The following is a 20,717-nucleotide window of genomic DNA, read 5'->3' as shown; positions in this document are numbered from 1 at the left end:
TGCAACCATTCAGCCACTTAATTGTCAGTCTACCAGTCCACTCATCAAATCCATCTAATTTAGAGAGAAGGATGTTGTGGGGACAATGTCAGGGGCTTTACAGCAGTCCATATAAAGGGCATCTGTAGCCCTTCCCTTGTCCACTGCTGTGGAAGCCCGCTGTAGAAGGCCACTGGCTTGGTCAGACAGAACTTGCCTGTGCTAGCTGTCCTGAATCACTCCCTGTCCTCTATGTGTCTATGTGTGATCCTTCCCCCAAGTGTTCTCAGCCTCAAGGTATTTTAAGCTTAGGGATTTCCTGGTTATGGTTTCTACCTGTGTAATAACCACCAAGGGATGTCTCCTACAGATATTTGTTCAGTCCACCTTTGATTCCCATGTAAATTTTCCACATCCTCCACAGCGCGTCTGTGACTTTGGCAGCAAGTTCCTGTTGGTTCACTGCCCAACCACTGCTTTCCTGTTGCTTTGTTTTATATTTCTTTATCAGCTCTAGGTTATGTCCCTTAGTTCTTGTGTTGGAAGTGACAGCAAACATCAGATTGCTATATGCCTCCCTCAGGCCATGTCTGATTGCTTTGGCCTGTCATTTCCCTCAGGCCATTTCTTCTCCAGCTGAGAAGTGCTGCTGTAACCACTTGTTGCTCATCCAGAAACCATCCTGGACACTTGACTATCATTGCTGCCCTGAAATGTTACAGTTTAATAGTGTCTTTGCTCAGATGGGAGGACCATAAGTTCACTGTTAAGAAGTTCATTCTTAAACCCTTTTGTTAACATCTCTTGCATGTATTGAAATGTGTTGTCCATGCCCTAATGGAGGACAGCCACATGAAGATACACTATTTCATGGTCAGAATTTCAGACCCTGCAAAACCCCCTGTCTTTCATGTGCCAGAAACAAGGTCCCAGCCTATCCCATCATGAACAGGCCAAATGCAGGAGAAAGAAAAAAGTAAACAAACAACAGGGAGGCAATGTAATATGCATTTCAGTTGATGGTTTTTAGGAGGGGTCACAGACATGTGTGTGGCTTAAGAGATCATCATACTAGACAAATAGAAGGTAATACATTGTCATCACCCCACAATCTGCCTTTTTCAAGCAATTCTGGGAACAAATTAGTAACAAATAGTTTGTTTTAAAAGATAGAAAGTATTCCAAAATAGTTCATTATTCATTATTAATAGTTCAACAATAATATTATTATTGTTACTATTATGTCCATTTCTTTTATAATAATGTTCTTTTTGATCTCTTCTGCCACTGTGTTCTAACAACACCATCAGCAACGTTCTGAAATTCTACTTTTGAGATGCTTTGCATGCTGTGGTCCTTTTTATTTCCAACTGTAAAAGGGAAATGTTTATTTTTAAAAAACAGAAAACTGTTTATAACTTCAGTTTTAAAAGTGTCATGAATGTACTTCAAGTCATGATTTGAAATAATCTGTTTACCATCACCTCTCTTTCTATATCTATTAATTTAATATCATTTAAATAAAATTATGTTTTGATTCTAAGTGAACATAATTTCAGCGAGGAGAATAATCAACTTTTGGAAACTTCTATTTTACATTATATATCTCAATGCATTTTTAAAAAACTGATGTTTTCTTTTTGAAGTTCTAATTATTCTGTGGGTTCCTATTTTACTAGCTATATATGAGTCAGTTTGTTTTCAAATTGTGGTCTGAATTAACATGGAGCCTGAGAAGGAACAACACAAATGCATTTTGGCTACCTCACTATCATGGGTTTGTCAGTCAGGCTAATCTAACAGGACATGGTACTCACGTGGAGTTGACCTAGAAAACAATATTCCTGTTGTGGGCTCATTTAAAATTTCAGCCACAGCTTTTTAAATTAAGGTCTTTCTTGGCTAAGAAAAGTAGAAATCAACACTTGCTTCACCATTGTGCAGCCTGGAGACAAAGCAAGATATTAAAATAAATTAATTCACTGTGCAAGAGAAAAGTAAATGTATTTTAAAGTACCTATTTGAAAGCTGGGAGCTTTTCCAGTGCGATAACTGTGGGAAAAAAATTATCTAGCAAAACTGTCAGTGAGAATCATCTGAAACCTGGAAAGTGCTCAAAAGGTTTCAGCAAACTTCACTTGCAATTAGCCAGGAGGAAGCAGAACCTGACAGGTATCCAGCGAGGTTACAGCAGCACCGCCTGTGCCCGCGCTGCTGCTCGCTGCTGTCCCTGCTCCGGTACCTCCTCGGGGAAATGAAGGCTGACAAATATCTTCACTTGTGGTCTCTCATGTGGCACATCTGTCCGAACAATGGGCAGCATCCATAAGGGCAGGCACTGGCCGGCTGTTGGGGATGGAGTGCCCGGGGCAGGCGATGTGATGGGCCAGAGCCTGGAAGGGCAGGCGTGGTCACCACCTCTTCCCTCTGCAGGCGCTGCTCCTGGTGCTCCTGCAGGGCTGGGTGAAGGAAGGACGTGGGACAGTGGGGGATTTCCATAAATGCACAGAGTTGGGTCTGAGTAGTGACTGAGGAGGATGAAGCTTTATGGCTCATCTTTTTTTGGGTGCCCCAGCCAGGGTGCCCAGCCACTCTAGTCCAGATGGATGAGGAGCAAAGGAGGACTGAGCTCCCTGCTGGTAAACCTGTGCCTAATGTTAGGTGGTGTGAAAAGGCCTCTTCAGAAATGTCTGAGCCTGCCAACATTTGCATTTTATTTGCATTTGGAGGGATTACATAAAGGAGTAAAATTATACAAATGCTTAAGGATTGGCATGGGGAGGGTCTTAAGCAATCATAGAGTATTCTGATTATTATTTATTAGCCCCCAAAACCAAGTTTTGGCAGGCACAGATTTTCATGTCTGATTAATTAGTTTGCTGCCACCTTATATGGAAATGCCATTACTGGCTATAATCATAATGCCTCAATCTTTTATAGCATTTCTTGCAGATGTTTCTCAGACTGTTAAAAAAAGAAAGTGCCACAGTGTCATTTTCACTCATAGCAAAACCTTTACAGAGAGACAGATCATTGCTTTTCAGCTGGCAGTGGAAATAACTCTCTATTCATGTGTATGCAAAATACTGTAAGATACACAGAGAAAAATATAAATGCTAAAGGTAGACTGGTATATTATATTGGAGGTAATTAATTGGTACTTACCATTTATGAGCTAGAAATTAAAATAGACTTGTAAAATTAGGCAGAAGATGTGTGAATGGCCATAGACTTCATATGAGAAACCTGTGATTTGCTAGTAGTGGCACTGCCCTCTGATTCCTTAGGGCATGATTTAAGCCTAATGAAGTCAGCAAGAACTTCTGTTTAGTTCATGGGAGAGGAACTCCCTGAGAAGTGCATTTCAAGTTAAGGCTGAGTATAACTTTAATGTATTCAGACATCTTAAAGAATTTTCCCTATCTTGCCTTTTATAGTGTATGCAAAGCAGCCAACATGCAAAAAGGTCATGTAAATATTTGCTGTTGTGGTCAGATGGCTTAACAGAGACTGACAGGTCTATAGGAAAAACAGCCTAAAACAACTAGTTCCAATTAATGAATTGAAACAGGGACCCTAGGAAATTATAATACTCTAAAGTTTTCCTTCCAACTTTCCAAGACTTTGTTTTCTTTCCCTTTTCTTCAAATTATGGTAACTAAAGGTTTTGGACTTGGAAAGAAAAAAACACACACCTCTTACCTGAAATGTTTTGTAGCAAAAGAGTAAAAGGATATAATGAATGATATTGACATATCAGAGTGTTTTCTGTTTAATTTATTATCTCTACAAGATATATGAAAGGCTGGTATAGGAAAGAGTGAAATATGTGACTCCCCAGCACTTGTACCCACAATTACTGTTTACTTAAGAGTTTCTTTCTCCTATAATAAAATGTGTGGGGAGAACTTTAAAAAAAATGCTTCCAAGGAGCAAGATACTATTTAGTACATACTGTCTCAACAGAGGCACATTCTGTCTGCCACCAAAACGCTGATATGCAGGATATTTTAGATGCTGTGTCACGCTGGAGCTGAATTTTGTTGCAGCAGGTTGTATCAGCATGGATCTAATGGGTTCATTGCAGTGATACTGGAGTAGAAGATAGTAAGTACAGTGTATAAAACAAACACATTAGTTATGTAAGTCTGTGTCTGTCACTGCTACATCTGTTAAATGACTTTTGAATGCAACCTTTATTATTCATTTGCACTGCAGTTATACTGAAGGGTCTTGAGCAAAGCCAGTGCCTCACTGTGTTGGGTAATACCTAGTGACAAAATACTCCAATTTCAGAACGTTGCAACATGAATAAATCAGAATGAAAAGTGATGAAGATAGTAGGAGAGGTAGAGAGTGTACAACCTGGATGAACTGAATAAAGCTATGCCAGGGTGGTAGTGGCTTTTCTCTTTATCCCAAATTATGCCCTCATAAAAGATGTAATGTCTTTATTGAGCTCTACCATCACTTCATGCTCTGATTTAGCAGCAGCAATTTGAGCCTTCAGCATTTGGTGTCTGCTGGAAGACAAATTTAGCAGTTGGAGTATCTTGTACAGGCCTCCTTCCTTCAGAGGAAAGGTAGGAGGCCAGATGGAGCTGTCCCATGGGGTATATCTAGGACAGGAGCTATCACTTGGATAAATCTGATCTAATTTTTGTGTTAGGCAAAATTTGTAAGTCTACCTCTAATATAATAAGTCACACAAACACCAGAGCCTTCCATTTGACATGGGTATGCAAAGGAAAAAAGTGTATTGCAATTCCACGCGTTGTAAGAAGTGTAAGACTTCAGCCAAGGAGAGAAGCATAGCCTGTCCCACAGCACATTGTATTTAGGATTTGCTGCCAGGGCTAACAGCAAGTCCCTGAATGAGGACAGCTCTTGGATTTAATCATTGGTCCCAGTACTGTTTAAACATTTAGGTAGTGATTCTAACTGATAATTACTGTGCTGGGCCTAAGTTCAAGTTTCTGTTCCCAGAGGGAAATAATGTCATCTCTGTGGTATCATATAGGACTGTCTCTTGTATTAGTTCTTGTTCTCTGTCTCTTTTCTGCATTTCTGGCTGCAGAGTACCCAATTCAAGCAGGATAAGAGGATAATCACTGCATCAGAAGCTTGTTGATAGCCTGCTGATTAGGGTGCTCTCTTGGTACAATAGGGGCAATGGTCTGAGCAGCTCTGAAGATGGGAGCACTTCTGGATATTTTTTAACTACTCGTCTGTTTCATAGGAGAGAGGTGCTTGTACCATTGCTTTGCCCAGTTACCTTCTGTGATGAATAGACCATCTGTGGGTATGAGGGTGGATGTTGTTTATCTTGGCTTTAACAAGGCCTTTCATATCTCTCATAGCCTCCTTGTAGCCACATGGGGGAGGTGGGGTGGCCTTCAGGTGGGGTGGCAGCTGAGTTTTAGCTGTGCTCCTCAGGGCTGGACTCTCTCCAGTGATTTTTGACATCAGAAACCTTGTTTTTGGGATGGAATGAACCAGCAGTGGGGTCAAGTCTGACACCAAGTTTGGGAGAGCAGTTGATGTGCCCAATGATGGCCACTTCACAGGGACCCAATGAGCCAGAGAAATGGACTAGCAGGAGCTTCATGAAACTCCAGAGAGGCAAATGCAGCCTGTCATCAGGGACAGAGCAGCCCTGCAAGGACAGGTTGGCTTGGTAGCAGCTTTGCAGAAAGGACTTAGGCTATGACAACAAGGTAACTGACTGTGTGTTGGCAGCATGTCCTTGCAGAAGGGAACACTGCATAGCTGTCTATGGGAAAAATTTAGCCAGCAGGTCAAGGGAAGTGATTATTCCCCTCTTCTCACCATTTGTGAGGTTGCATTGTGTCCAGTTTTGGTTCCCCAATACATGAAAAATAATGACAAACTGGAGTGAGTCTAGGGAATGGCCTCTTGGCATTCTTCTTCTTAATCATGCAAACTAAGGGCTTGATTCCAAGATCTGGTCTGAAGTAGCTTGTGAGGACTTCATTTAAAGTCAAGCTGTTTGTTAGAGCCCACAGAGGTGAATTTTTGGTGTGGTGCCCTAACCAACTATGCTCTTCAATGCTGATGGCTGAGCCCCTCAATTTGCTACTGACAGTAGTGAACTTTTTAGAAATGAAATAACTTCAGAAATATTGAAGAGAATTTCTTGCTGTAAATACAGACCATTTGGTAAATGGAGCAAAATTGCAAAGGCATGCATGGCGGGCATTACTTTAATGCTTCATAGCTATGGATTATTAAAATGGTCACATTCTGCCCTTGAACACATCAATTGTACCTCGTTTAGTACTAAAAAACATGGTTTATAAAAATTGTTATTACTTAAATAATGCGTGTGATACAGCTGATTTATACACAAAGGAAATAGTTGGGTAGGATCTCTTTTTTTTGTGCGTTTATTGAAGAGGAAGAACAAGATATTTAATTGATATTTTTTTGTCTTTTTTTCTTTTGCCGATTTAAAAGTTAATAACAAAAGTGCCCCTCTGTAAAGTACTTGACTACAGTGACCTTAAATGCTTCACATATCTGCATAGATTTGGCAGGCACATCCTTGGAAACTGTACTGGCCAGCTTGGCACCTTTGGCTGGGAGCTTCTTCAGAGGGCAGGGGCTCAGCTTCTGGTGGACTAAACCAGATCCTGCATGGGCATGTCCTGTGCCTGTGTGTGTGGAGTTCTCTGATTTTATTGTACAAAACTGGTGAATGTGAATGCAGTAAATGCAGCATGGCAGAGCCTCTGGGGGACCTCTGAAAAATAACTCTGGTATATGAAACTTCTTGTTCATCTCACTGAATTGTTCACTTGTAGTTTTTAAAATATTTTTTCATCCAGTATCATAGGGGGTTTGTGTTCTTTGCTGGCATTGTTTTGTCAGTTCAGGGTATGAATAAGTCTCCTTGTTGGTCAGTTGGGCTATTCTGTGCAACAGAATTCAATTATTGTCCAAAAGTGATCCTGCCAGAACATTGATTTCCACCTGGGGAACTTGGTTAAACTGAAATGTTCTCTCAGAATCTCTAGATGATAGAAGTAACTGTTCACAGTATTTGGACTTGCTGATATAGCTGTATAGGCAAAGTTGCTTTTTGATAGCTTTGAAGATGCTTTTTCACAGGTTTTATCAGGAATCAAACAGGGAAAATACTGTGTTTTCTTTAGTATCCTTTTGTTTGTTTGTTTGTTTTTACTTATTCTTCTTAGCCGGCTGAATGCATTTGTTTGTAGAAAAGTGGTAGTATTTTAGTGGCAGTTAAAAACCTTTATTTTTCATAACATTTTGGTAGGAAATTTATGTGACTACTGAGTTTTCCATCTGTCTTTTTCATTAAGTAGCAAATTATTGCAAGTCACTGTAAGTAGCTGAGAAGAATGAAATAGCAGTAAAATCTAAATGAAACAGTTCCTGGTTTTATTGAAACTGTTATCAAACAACTTAGTACCTTGAACAAATCACTTCAGACTATTGTGCAAAAAAAGAAATTAAGTAATTGTTTTTATTCATTAAAATATCTACTTTTTTATTCTCCTAGTACTTTAAGACAGCTAAGTATATTTATAGAACATTTTCTGAATGTGGAGGACAGATTTTCAGGAGGGACTACTAACAGGAGTTATTGTGAAAGCTTCAGGCTAGAAATTCCACAAGGATCATGGCAATGACCTCAGACTAGTTGAAACTGTGGTGAAATAGGAGACTTAAGTCTTGAGGGTATGGAAAGTAAGAACTTAATATTGAGGAATTTCTTCCATGCTGCAAGAGTTACTGTTATAAACTTGTGTCTGCATAACTTTGGCAGCATTTGGTGATGTGTGTTTGCTCTGTTTATTAGATAGCTGGGGGGAAAGGAGGGATGGGGAACAGAGAACAACAATATGGGCCTATGCCATCCTTATGGTCTTGTATTTGACAATTTTGTCAAAAGCAAAGAAAAAATGGAAGTATCTTGAAATCTTAGTTATAAGAAATTAAAATTTTAAAATGTGCTTTTGAGGAAAGACCTAGCCCAAATAAAACCAGTTATCATTGAGACTTTAAAGACTATCCTTAGCTTTTAAAACTCATGCAAGTCTCAAGTAATGACTTGACATAAATATAAGTAAGAAACAAGGATGCTTTTTCTCACGTTTGCTTGTTACCATTGCTGCTGACTTCAGCATGAGGGATAGCAACAGTGACTCAAGGGACTTATGGCAGATCAAACTAAAGCAGCATGAAAAGACAAAGATTGCCCGTCTTATTAAAAATATATGGTTAACTGATGGTTAGGGGTAAAGAGTGAAACTAATGGTATTTCCCCCATTTTAGTTGCACTATGCTTTGCACCTTGTATTTCAAGAAGGCCCAGAGCTCCCAATGCAACCAGGTTTTGATTGCTGCAGTCTATCCAGCTTTACTATTACTAGAAATTTTCAGATTTGACCCAGAATTTCCAAAGGATACATACAATAGCTGTGTTGGAAGAGAGTAGGAGTGCCTTGTTCATGCCAGTGGTTTTTGGTTCTGTGGGAAGGTTTCAATGCTCCAGCGCCCAAGTATCCTTTACCAGCCAAATACAGATTTTATCTTCAGTTAATACTTCTCTCCAGCTGGATTTAGGTATTGCCAAATGCCAGTAAGATATTTCAGTGCAGAAATGTAAGAGATCTTGCCTACAGAGAAGGAGTCCTGTAGCTTCACAGAAAAGAAACTCATGAACTCAAATGTAAGCTTTAACTGTATTTTATTTCATAAAACTAAGGAGTTAAATAACTTTCTGCCTCAGTTTTTTTCTTCTTTGTTAGAAGAGAATTATGTGAGAAATTATATTTCTCCATTTAAAATCCATTGTTTGAGAGAATTAACAGATACTTGTAAAGGTCACAGAAGAGGACACAATCTTGTTTGTTTACTTACTCTTGTTTTATCAGGTATTTAACTTTCGTCTCTTAAATAATGCAGTTGTAAAGATAATTTTTGTTCTTTAAACAAAAGCTAATTGTGTTTAAAGTTCTCCTAAGAATGTAAGCTGCCCTACATGGATATCATTGCTAGCAATATAACCATGATAACATGGGGCTTAGGGTTAGGTCAGCACCATGTATGTGACAGAGGTGCTGAGAGATATGGGCTGGGTGGTTTCCTGACACCTGCATGACATTAGCTCCTGCCATAAGGAGTAAACCTTTACAGTTGTGACTCAGGAGTTATGGTCTTATCAGTATGGGTGCTGTGCCAACCCTGCTGGGGTTATGCAGCTCCATGCTCTAAAGCCAGCCCGGACCCCATGTGTTCAGGTGAGATTCACCATCACTCTATGAGGCATGTCCTCAGCTCCCAGGTGGGTTTTGCAGCTCAGCAGCACTGTGTGAGCTGAAGGCTTTTCTGTGAATGTGGTGTGTGTGCCTGAGCTCAGAGCTTGCTGGCTGAAGGCACAGGGAGGCTGCTCGAGCATCCCAATCCAGCACAGATGGGCTCAGCCACCCGAGTCAGAGTAACTCTGCATCTTTCATTGCACTGTCTTGTGTTTCATGCAGATCATCCCTGAGAGAAATGATGAAATATTTTGCACATCCTGCCACTGACCATTGATAAAGAGGCAGCAGAAAATACTGTGTTTTGAAAGAGCTCTGTATGTAGGGAAGGAAAGGGCAGTCATGTGGTGTGTTCACAGGATCATCATCAGATCTGGGTTTGGTGCTTGTAAGCCTTTCTTTGAACATGTTCTTTTGCCTCTTGGGTGTTTAATTTCCCCTCTCTAAAGCATACCTCTTTGTTGACAGGAATGTGAGAAGCAATTTGTTACAAGGCTGATATTACTGAGGCCTACATGTAGATGTTTTCTGCTGTGGCCTGTGTTTAAGTCTGTGGTCTGTTGCTTGTAGGGCAAAGAACGATCAAACATTCCAGAGGTTTTTCTGCAGCTAAGTTATACTACGTGACAGAGGGGATGGCTGAACATTCTAGTTTGTGTTGTAGCTGTAGGACAGTGCAGGGCTGGCAGTACCTCAGAGTTCTTGGAAGTGGGAGCCACAGCATCGTCTGACGTGCACTTTCTAAACTGTTGTGTGGCGTTGTTACCTTGTTCACAGCCATCTTCATACATGTTGTTCTGGAGAAGCAGGGGATTTCATAGTCCTCTTTGACTTGTGATGTATAAAAATGGGCACAATCTTCATGTTTCAGATAAATCCATTGTAACAGAAGCATAAGTAAGTGCAAGAGGGACTTGAGGGAACATGGAGACAGGAACATCCCTTGTGTTTAATTATCTTTCCAGCAGCTTTGCTGATGTATGTTCTGTGCCCTTACAAAAACCATGTCTAAGTTGTATTCTATTTCTTCTTGCTTTAATCTCCATGGGAGTAATTTTTTAGCTGAAGGTAAAACACACCTCAGAGCTCCAGCAGCTTACATGAAGTGGAACCTGTGGGTATTGTCAGTGTTCAGAATTTCACCTGGGTAATGTGTGGAAGAAAAATATTGTGAATTATTTTAACTAATGGATTTTGAGTGTCTTTATTTTGTCATGCTCAAAAAGGATTTTTAGAAGTGAGCAGTTAGTTCTGTCAAATAGGAAATGCCCTAAAGCATTGCTGTATCATGATGTGGATCAGACAACTCAAGAGGAAAGGCAGTAGGGTTTTTTAAGGGCATGTGATTTAAAGGAGGATAAAGAAAGCAGGAATTTATTATGCCTTTGAAAACATCTTTTCCTCTCTCAAGTGAGATTGGGGCCAAAACATTTCTCCAAGTTGTATGTTTAAGCTGTCTGTTTTAAGGCATAAAATGCATATTTGGTTAGAAAATTCAGGACTCAAGGACAACTGTGATTTTGCTTTGGGTTACTATTTTGTGGGAGCATTGAAGCACAGGCAGAATCAAGACTTGTGTGTAAGGAAGATTTTTCAACTCTGCCACTTAATCTGTGTTAATGGTTTCAGTAGCTCAATATTGAGTGTGGTTTCAATGGTCTGAAATGCAAAGCTAGCATTTCTAAATTTTGCACTAACTTTTAAACGGGGCAGAAAAGCGAGTCACATCCAACTGCAAAGCTGGTATGCAAAGCCTGTCTTTTTAGCCAAAAAAAGATTTTTTTTTTGCCACTAAATCCAATAAAATTTAAGTGCCAAAACATAGAAGGTTCTTTATGTTCTTCATAAGGAAGAACTTTTTCATAACTGAAAGCTATCATCAAAAGTAAGTGTCTTTGCATATCTTGGAAAAGTGAAATAAATGCAATCATTAACTTGTTTAATTTTTTTACAAATGTAGTTTCTGAATCCTAAAGAATGTTTAGCTGCATAGAATATTTGAGCACTAAAAAGACAATTTTACCTAGAAACATAAAGACATAAATGATGAACATAAAGAAGTAAATGATGTCTCCAATTATAATTAAAAAATAGAAAAATAGGTTTAATAGCTCATTGAATATTGGCATTATAAATAAAAGTCATAGGAAAACTCCTCTCAGTCTTTGAAAGAAAACTAGTTTAATTTCAGTCTGAAAAAGGTTTTCCAGACAAAGGAAAATGGAAATTTGTAGTAGGATTTATATGGGGTTTGATTGCAGTCTAATGAAGAAAGAGGTATCAGCTCTTGATAATAATACAAAGATTAGGTAACAGCTCTATTTTATAAAAGTAGCCTAATATTCAATAACAGTTAGGTAATACTTTGTCTGTTTAGTATTCAGGAAAGTTAACATCTTCCTTCCCTAAGTGCAAGCACAATTACCCACTGATTGTAGGAACATCTGACTGTTTCTGCCCTCCTTCAGAGCAATTACAGAAAACAGAGTCAAAAATATTAAAGACTAAGGGGAAACAGGGCTCATCTTCGCTTGGAATGTCTTCTTTTCTTTTCATTATTTGCCTTTGTATTCTAGGACATCAGCTTTTCCCAATGCTTTTGCTCAGTGTTTGTACCTCGGCACCATGAAGTGCCCATCCTGTTGCTGACTTTCAAGTGTGACTCATTGACTCAAGTCAAATCTAAATTTTGTGATTTGCTGAGATTTGCTGATGGCTGATGGCAACTGCACTGAGGGCCTTGTGTCCCCAACCTTCCTGATTATATTGGTCATGGGAGAACAATTTTACAGTGCATCTGCACTGCAACTGCTGTAGTTGTATAAATTCAGGTTGTATAAAATGCTCTGCCAGGCTTTAGCCCACCTGTGTAAATTATTGGTTGATGCGAAGGCCTGGCCACACAGAATCCTCCTAAGACTGGACAGAATCCAGGAGAGGGTCACAAGGATTATTAACTTGGTTGGAGCCTCTTTGCTCTGACAGGTTGGGTGCTGGGACTGTTTGGCCTGGAGAAGAGAAGGCTCAGGGACAGTAATGTCATTGGCGTACAAAAGAACCTGAAGGGAGGGGGCAAAGGAGAGCCAGGCTCTCTTCATTCATGCCCACTGAGAAGGCCAAAGCCAATAATCACCACATGACACATGAGATTTCCCCTAATGTCAGGAAACCGTTCTTCACTGTGAGGTTGACCAAGCACTGACACAAGTTTCCCAAAAAAGGCTGCAGAGTTTCTGTCCTAGAAGATAGACAAAAACTGTCTGGACATTGTCCTGCACAAGTGGTTGTAGCTGTCTGTGTTTGAGTGGGATGGGGGTGGACCAGATGACCTCCAGAGGTTCCTTTCAACCTCAGCCATTCTGTGATTCTGTGATCTCCCGTCTTTTTATACCACTGTGGAAGCTACACCTGCTCCATCTTGAACAGACAGCAAGACAGTAAAGGTGTTTCCCCCAGGACAATGCAGTGTTGTACAGAGACACCTGGGATGGCTCAGGAACAGCACAGTGCACTCAACTGGGCTTAGCAGTCCCCATCTCCTTGTATCCAAAGTAGTTCAGCTGAACACTTGCTTCTGAATCTACTCCCTAGTGCTGTACATCCCAGGAAATTGCTTAGTTGCAGTGCTGTGGCAGCTTGTTTCCTGCTGTGCAGGTCCTAATAAACCTTCCCACACTGGAGATGCTCATGAGAAGATCTTTTGGTTTTCTTCAGGAGCTAGACCCAGCATGTTTAGAACTCATCAACACCATCAAGTCCAGACTGATTTCTTCTGTTAATTGCGATGGCTCTGAGTGCTTTAGTTCTTGGAGGGCTTTGGAGGTCACGATGACATGGGACTGGGTTGTAGCAATGCTCATGAGCCACACCCATGCAGTACTGGCCAGTGCTGGTTGTACAGGAGTCAGCATGGGCCTGGCAGGGCCAACACAGGCATCATGGAAGAGGTACTTCATACCCCTTCCCTCAGTCCCCTGGTTTATATTATTCATGGTTCTTTCCATTATTGAGTGTGTCACGGCCTCCCATTCCCTGAAAATAGCTATATCAGAAGTGTGTTCTGTCTTGAGTGAATAAGAGTGTCCATATTTTGCAATTCTGCATTTGAGATTACTTATGTTTCTTGCTGAGCACTAAGCATGATTATTAATGGTGCCGTGAAACTGAAAGGTTCCAAAATTGCTCTTTTTTTTTTTGTGGGGTACCTCAGTTTTACTCCTGGAAGGAGTTTTCACCTGAGGCTTTATGCTATGTAATGCCAGCAAATTGAACTGTGAATATAAAATTCCTTGAGCTAAAATTTAATTTTTGGTTTCATTGGTAAGTGTAACTTTATGTATAAGGAAAGCTGGATGCTCCAAAAGGATAAATTTCTTCCTCAGCTACTTTTTTTAAAAATACCTTGTGATTTACCAACAACTTCCACTACAGAACCAACTTGGTGTGTTTGAGATTTTCCATTAGGATTTCTGAGGTGAACTTCTGATTTATCGAACTGAAGTAAAATAAGAGGCATCTCAGTACTGGGACTAACATATTCATCAGGGCCAAACCATAACATTGTTCTGTGCTCTATTCCAATAGTCTGTTGAAAAGGAGAATGACATATGTGCTTTATTTTTTAAAGAGTATGAGGTGGTTTTTCTCTTTTCATTATGGGCTTTGGTCTGTGTTCTACATAGATTTTGAAACCAGATCATTACTGTGCATTTAAGAATATGTAACTTCCTATTGCTTTTGCTTGCAGGTGTATTGTATCTTCAGTATGGAGATGAAACAAAGCAGTTGAGGATGCCAAATGAGATCACAAGCACAGACACAATTCGTGCCCTTTTTGTAAGTGCCTTCCCCCAGCAGCTGACAATGAAAATGCTGGAATCACCCAGTGTTGCCATTTACATCAAGGATGAGAGCAGAAACATATACTATGAATTGTGTGATGTGAGGTAAGACATGGAATTATAGCTGTTGGTTCATGGCGTTGGGGGTTTTTTTGTGTGTTTTTTGTTTTGTTGTGCACTTATAGAATAGAAAGGAATGGGGTTGATAAGTATCTGACAGAGAGTGGCCTGACACATAAAGGCATGTTCAGTGGTATCTGAGTAATCCAGGAGGTCTGGTCTGACAATACCTCTAGCTGTAGGTGCAATATCCATTGCACAAGCCACTAATAAATGGCGTGCCTTGTTGAAATATCTGTATAATATTCAAAGGATCGTGTATTTAATACGTTTATTGAATTTTACCAAAAACACAATCATTTAAAATACAGAATGCAGAGTAAACATTTACAGAAAAGCTGGGTTGTTTCTTTACTGAGAGTGCAAAGCCTGTTTCTTTACTGAGAGTGCAAAGCCTGATCTCATGAGCCTGAAGTAACAAACATGAATGTCACTGATGTCCTCACACTGGGGCCAGTTGGGCCATCTAACACAGCCAAAGCTCTGTGGCACTGGGGAGCACTGCTGCACCTTCTTCCTGTTATATGTCAGGATGCAGCAACTGATGCAGTCACTTCACTAATTCAGAGCTTGGTTAATGAATGGTTCACCTTTCTATCCTTTATTTTGTGGGAGTGCAGCTTCTTAATGAACTCAGTTTCTTCAGCAGAAGTTCCAGGGTCTCAGGGTCCCTAGAAAGTCCCAAATCATGCATAAATAAAGCTCTCAGGTATGCCACAGGCATGTTGCACTTTATAAATAAACGGAGATAAAAATGGACAGAGATTTGTCCATTTTTGTATAAGAAGATGGAGGAGAAAGCAGAAAAGCTGTTTGCTCTCCACTAGTCTGCCGCTAATGCAGGAAGATTTTGTGGTGCAAGAGAAGTGTACTGTCCACTGCTGCCTTGTTTCTTCTGGAGATCCTATGGCTAAGGTGTTCCTCCTTGTCATGCTGTAGTTAAAAGAGCAAGTTGGAGCTTTTCTAGTCCTTCCCAATCCAATTTCCCCATTCCTGTTCTTAATCTTTGAACAGCACCACACTCTGTTTTCTCACCTCTGTCTTGCTTTCCTCAGGCTGTCTGTCCAGTGTCATAAGGCAGTCTCTTGGATTTCAGTTTCTTTTAATCTTATTTGCTTTGCAGACTGCCACACCCATGTTTGGCCACTGTAATGCCTATGTGAAGACCCATCTGATTTTTTTCATCAAACATCATCATCTTTCACCCAAGTACCCAAGTTTCTTATACATCCAACAGTTTATTCACAAGATCAGATCAACTGATTGACTCATGATAGGGGTTACTACATCTCTGTTGCCAAGTGCATTATTGCCAACCATCATCAAGCCCTTCTTTCTCCCTTTATCCCTCCGTCTTCCCTTGAGTTTCAGACTAACAGTTTATGACTTCATGCCCCTGAGAATGCAGTTGTTGATTATCCTAATGCCACTCCACCTTTTTTCCCTTGCTCCCATTTCAGGCGTCACCCTGCCAGCCTCAGGCCTGGCTCAACCCCAACATCTGCTTCCTCTGTTCCTATGCCTGCATTGTCAGGCATTTCTAGAGGAAATCCCACAACCCAGCTGACTTCCTTCATAACAAAATTCCCTCCTTCAGTTCTGCCAGCCTTCTCACTTAGGAAACCTCAGCAATTCCAGGTTAATGGAGTCCATAACATGCATTTTCACCACCTTTAAATAATTTCCACAACCATTTCTGTTCCTTACTCTTCAAAACATCTTCTAAGTGTCTCCCCTCAGAGAACAAATGAAATAAAGCATCCTTTTTCTCTCCTTTGTTTGCCATGTCTTCCTTCAATCCTCTGCTTTCTTTCCTGTAAACAGAGGGGTTTCAGTCAGGTCTTTAAGCTCTCCATCTCCCTCAGAGGCTGCTCTGTGTTCTTCTGTGCCTTGCATTAGGCCATCAAGCTCCTTCCCCTTTTTCTTCTTATTTTTCTTCTTTTTCTTCTTCTTATTTTTTTTCTTATTTTTCTTATTTTTCTTATTTTTCTTATTTTTCTTATTTTTCTTATTTTTCTTATTTTTCTTATTTTTCTTATTTTTCTTATTTTTCTTATTTTTCTTATTTTTCTTATTTTTCTTATTTTTCTTCTTCTCCTCATTCTCCTCCTTCTTTCTTCCTTCCCCTTCCTTCCCTTCCTTCCCCTTCTTCTTCCTTTTATCTTTTTCTTTCTCCCTTCCTTTTAATTTTTTTTTTATCACTGGGGTCAAAGCCTGTCTTTCTACTTTAGTCCAGTCTTTTTCTTAAAGTGGTTCAGGGCTCTGGATCTAGTGTGGACTTCAGATTTGTGCTCCAGAGCATCCCTATTTTACAGCCTTCATTTCCTATCACACAGAGAAAAAACACTGATGTAATTCTTTAACTTTTTAATAGCAACCGCTGTAATTGGCTTTTCTTGGCAGTTGGCACAGGTAATAGGTAATCTTGCTGTAATCTTGCTTGCTCTTACCCATTCAAATGAAGCAACAAAGATCATTCTCCTTGTTTGACAAGCAAACTGTTCTGCATGCATTCATTTTCACTTGTCCTCTGACTGTATCTTCTCCATCTCATTAAACCACTTGTCCTCATTATGAAGACTCCTCCAAGCCCACTTCAATGCTACTTTTCATTTCTTGTTGAATACCAAGTGCCATCTGCTTCCACTTGGTGAATAATGCCAGTTTGAATTTTACATCTTTAATTTTCAAGCAAGTGCCTTCCCTCTCTCTCAGGCAGCCCTCTAACGTGCTTGGAAGGTGTTGTCCACAGACAAACCATCTGCAAAGCCACTGCACTGGTCTCCTTCCCACTCTCTCTGTTGCACTGCCTACTCAGAGCATGCCTGTGGTTCCAGCATTTGCTTGTTGCTCCTTTGGCTGGAGAGACTGTGATCTTCTGTATTCTTTTTGTTCCCTTATCTTCCTGCAACTATTCTATTGTCTTTTGTGACTCCTATTCACCTTGTAAGTTGGTGAAAAGTTGTCTTCCTGGTGTGTTTACACAGCACACACAGATCAGTGAGGCTCTTGAACATGCCAGGGACATCTGGGAGCTACAGTAATGCAAATTATAGTAATAATAAATGTGCAGTAATACATACCTGTTATCAGTAATGTTTATCTTAGAAGAGCAACATGAGGTGAAATACATTCATATCAGAGATCAAATGCCTAGTATTTTGGTGCTTTGCCTTGCAGCAATGTTTTACTTTAAAGTGTCATGTTTCTACAAGAACTATTTATGGAAAATGCCTTTTAAAAAACTCCAGTTGTTTGAGGTACCATCTCATAGCCATCAGACAGAAAAGACAGTAGATAAAATGTATTTAAATGAATAATATGCCATTTCTTGAATGGAAGGTGAGAGAGCTTGCTTTGTATTGAGAAGAACACAGTCCCAAGTCCGAGGCAGACAATGGTAACGGAGCCTCCCAGTGCAGGTCTCAGAGCCAAAGGGTCACATTTGCAAGATGGAAAACAGTTTATGTTACCGTAAATAATTGAAGAACTTGAACTTGCCGCAAGGTAGCTATTTTCCTATGCAGTCTACAAGTAAACACTCATAAATACTAAACTTCTCATCAGCCCTCCAGTTCTTAAACACAAGACACTGATCTGTCTCTCAAGCTGCGGGGCTTCTTTAATAACTACTTGACATCTACAGCAGCAGCAACACAAGTTCTGACTAGCTACCCATTCAAAGCAATCACTGATTGTAATATGACATTGTAAGAAAGAAATTGGACCTGCCCAACAATCCTTCCCTTCATTTTTAAATTATAATCCAAGTGATTAAGATCAGTTCACTAGACTTGTAGCTGCACCTGGAGGAAAGGAATTCAGTCACATGTGTAAGTAAATTCTCTAGAGATCACTACGGGGAAATGAAAGGAATCGCAGCTTTGCAAGGATGTAAGTGAGCGTAGATTGGAGGCTTTGCTACTGATTAAATGTGAACCAGAAATCAGCAGAGCTCAGGGCAAGTGTCAAAGCCATAAAATTATTGGAAGGTAGGTCTTGAAACAAAATGAAAAACTGTCATCGCTTTCCTAAATGAAGTAGTTAAAAAATTAACTAATCAAAGACAAAGTGTAGAGACCAAATAAAACAAAAGTATTCTTGTAGGTCTTTTCATCTAAATTATTTCTGTGTAAGCTTTCATCAAATTTTTTGCTAATTTGTTTCTGCAATACTTTTTCCCTTTAAAAACTTTCTTTATTATAGATAAAGTTTAGAGGAAGAATTTATCTACAACTGAATTTTCAGCTTTTGTGGATTTTTTTAGCTTTGTGAACAAGCTGATAATTAAAATTTCCTCATTGCAGTTAGAAAGACTGCTTTTCTTTTGATATTCTTGCTTCTTAGAATAGCAAAAATTTATGTGGGCTGAGTGCACAATAAGACATGTAAATATTAACTAAATCCTTTTTGAGTGCTGTGTAAATGTTGAAGTTCTATTGTCTTCAAAGTGTTTTCACTCTATGGCAGGATCTTGAAAGAAACTTAACACTATCTAATTTTTATGGGTGTGGAGTTCTAGTGAAAGAGTGATACTTCCCATGGGAAAGAGAATCAAAGCAGGCTTTTGTTTGTTTGTGTGTGTCTTAGTTATGGCATTTACGCTTTTCTTATAGATTGACTGCAGACCTACTGTGTTTGTCTGTTACCTGAAACTTTCAGGCAACAAAGTAAATAAAACTGCTTTCATCTGTTGTCATTGCTGATTCTTTAATTCCAGGAATATTCAAGACCGATCTTTCCTTAAAGTTTACAACAAAGACCCTGCACATGCATTTAATCACACTTCCAGAGCTGTAAATGGAGATATAAGGGTAAGTACTAATGCTGCATTTATACTCTTTTTTCCTTCAGCTTTTCTGCTAAATGTTTAAACTCTGAAATGTAATATGTACATAGAAATTCAGCAAATCTGGGCTATATGTATGGCACATATACAGAAAAGGGAATAAATAATGCTTCTTGTAATGTGTTTTAACTGCTTTTCTTCTTTCAGTTATTTGCCCTGGGCATCGACTGGTTTTTTGATCTTGTTTAAATGCAGAAAAGTTTGTGAAGCAAAAGATAGCCTTTAATTATGTATTTTGTGACAAAACAGTACTCAGAGTTTTATAGCTTCCTACTCTGTTTGCAAACCCTTTACAGTGAAGTATGGCAGAGTGTTAGTGCACTCCAGCAAAGCTTCAGCAGGGATTGGCTTCCAGTGGCTGAGCAGCTACACCTCACTTCAAATCTACTGAAACTCTTTGTTAATGATAGTTTTGGATAGGAAATTCTGATAAATACTCATTGTGGTATAAATAGTTTGTCTTTTCCTAATTTTTCTACCTGCACTGAAAAAGGATGAGTATATTAGTATTTTCTGGTGAACATTTTGTATTAGGAAACTATAGAGAATGCACTTGGAACATTTGATTTCTCTCTCTCTCTGTGTCAGTCTTTTGCTGCCCTGTTACCTCCTCCCTTGTGGCCAAGAGGCAGGAGATTCAGCCGTGGGACACCTCTTGCACTGTGTTACCTGCAGCTGGTGTTGCAGTACAGGGGGGTGGGGGTGAGATTACACAACCTCATCTCCTCCCCACCCATCCTAGGTCTGTCCAGGAAACAGTGCAACCAAATTAACTCCATGGGGCCAGAAGACAATGCCACTACTGTCCTACCTGCTTTGTGGCTTTTATGTGTGTTCCAAAGCTGATTCAACTATGCAGAAAATTTCCTGTGAAGTGATTTCTATAACTATGCATTTGCTACTTGGTTTCATTATTCATTCTGAGCATGTCTTCGTGCTTTATTACTAATATTTTGTGTAAGTACTTCTTGTGTTTCAACAGTTTAAGGCCACAATATTTTAAAAAGATTGAAATAATTTATTTACAGGCACTATTCTCAACCACCTCTCATTTATGCACTTCAATTATAAAGTGGTCACTTGGATAGGTCAGAAAGCTAATTACCTGATTTTTCGCACAGCTGCACACACAACATGAGAAAGGAAATAGATGTTCTTCAAAGGGAAGATGTGATAGTTTTTTGTGTATTCTGTAACATCCTGGAATTCTTTAGTTCTAGTTACATTCCTGTGGCAGTAACTGGATGTATCTGATACATCTCATTCATATTCAAAGGCATGACGTACTGTCACTGTGCATTATGACATTAATGCTTGTAACTGTGGCTTTATAAAGTTATCTTATACTGTTCTTGTTCCAGGTACAGTGGAAGCTGAAGGTATATATTGTGGCATTATTTGTGTGTTCTAGGCCTATTTGAAGGTACTATTGTAGTTAACTACATATATTTGAAAGTAAAAATTACTTCTTTGGCCCTCTTCCAGGCATTTGCTACCTGGCAGAGTTGTTTTGAACACAGGTGCTGCCTCTGTGCAAAAACTGCAATTATTTGAATTGCTTATTTTAAAATCCTGTGTTGTACAACAGATATGCACACTCAACATGTCCTGATTATATCT

General features: G+C 39.6%; 1 protein-coding gene across 14 annotated transcripts in view; it reads left to right on the top strand.

Annotated features, from left to right (window-relative positions):
* KIAA1217 (KIAA1217 ortholog) overlaps positions 1–20,717 on the top strand; it is a 234,050-nt gene that overhangs the window by 138,473 nt on the left and 74,860 nt on the right. For all 14 annotated transcript variants that reach the window (XM_074534797.1, XM_074534803.1, XM_074534809.1 and 11 more), the window contains 2 exons: positions 14,035–14,233; positions 18,969–19,062. In XM_074534797.1, coding sequence (XP_074390898.1) covers positions 14,035–14,233; positions 18,969–19,062 — 293 coding nt within the window. The remainder of the gene's footprint in view (positions 1–14,034; positions 14,234–18,968; positions 19,063–20,717) is intronic.

The sequence above is a fragment of the Zonotrichia albicollis genome, chromosome 1, assembly GCF_047830755.1.
Source record: "Zonotrichia albicollis isolate bZonAlb1 chromosome 1, bZonAlb1.hap1, whole genome shotgun sequence".
Taxonomy (NCBI): domain Eukaryota; kingdom Metazoa; phylum Chordata; class Aves; order Passeriformes; family Passerellidae; genus Zonotrichia; species Zonotrichia albicollis.
This window is presented reverse-complemented; position numbering and strand designations above follow the sequence as displayed.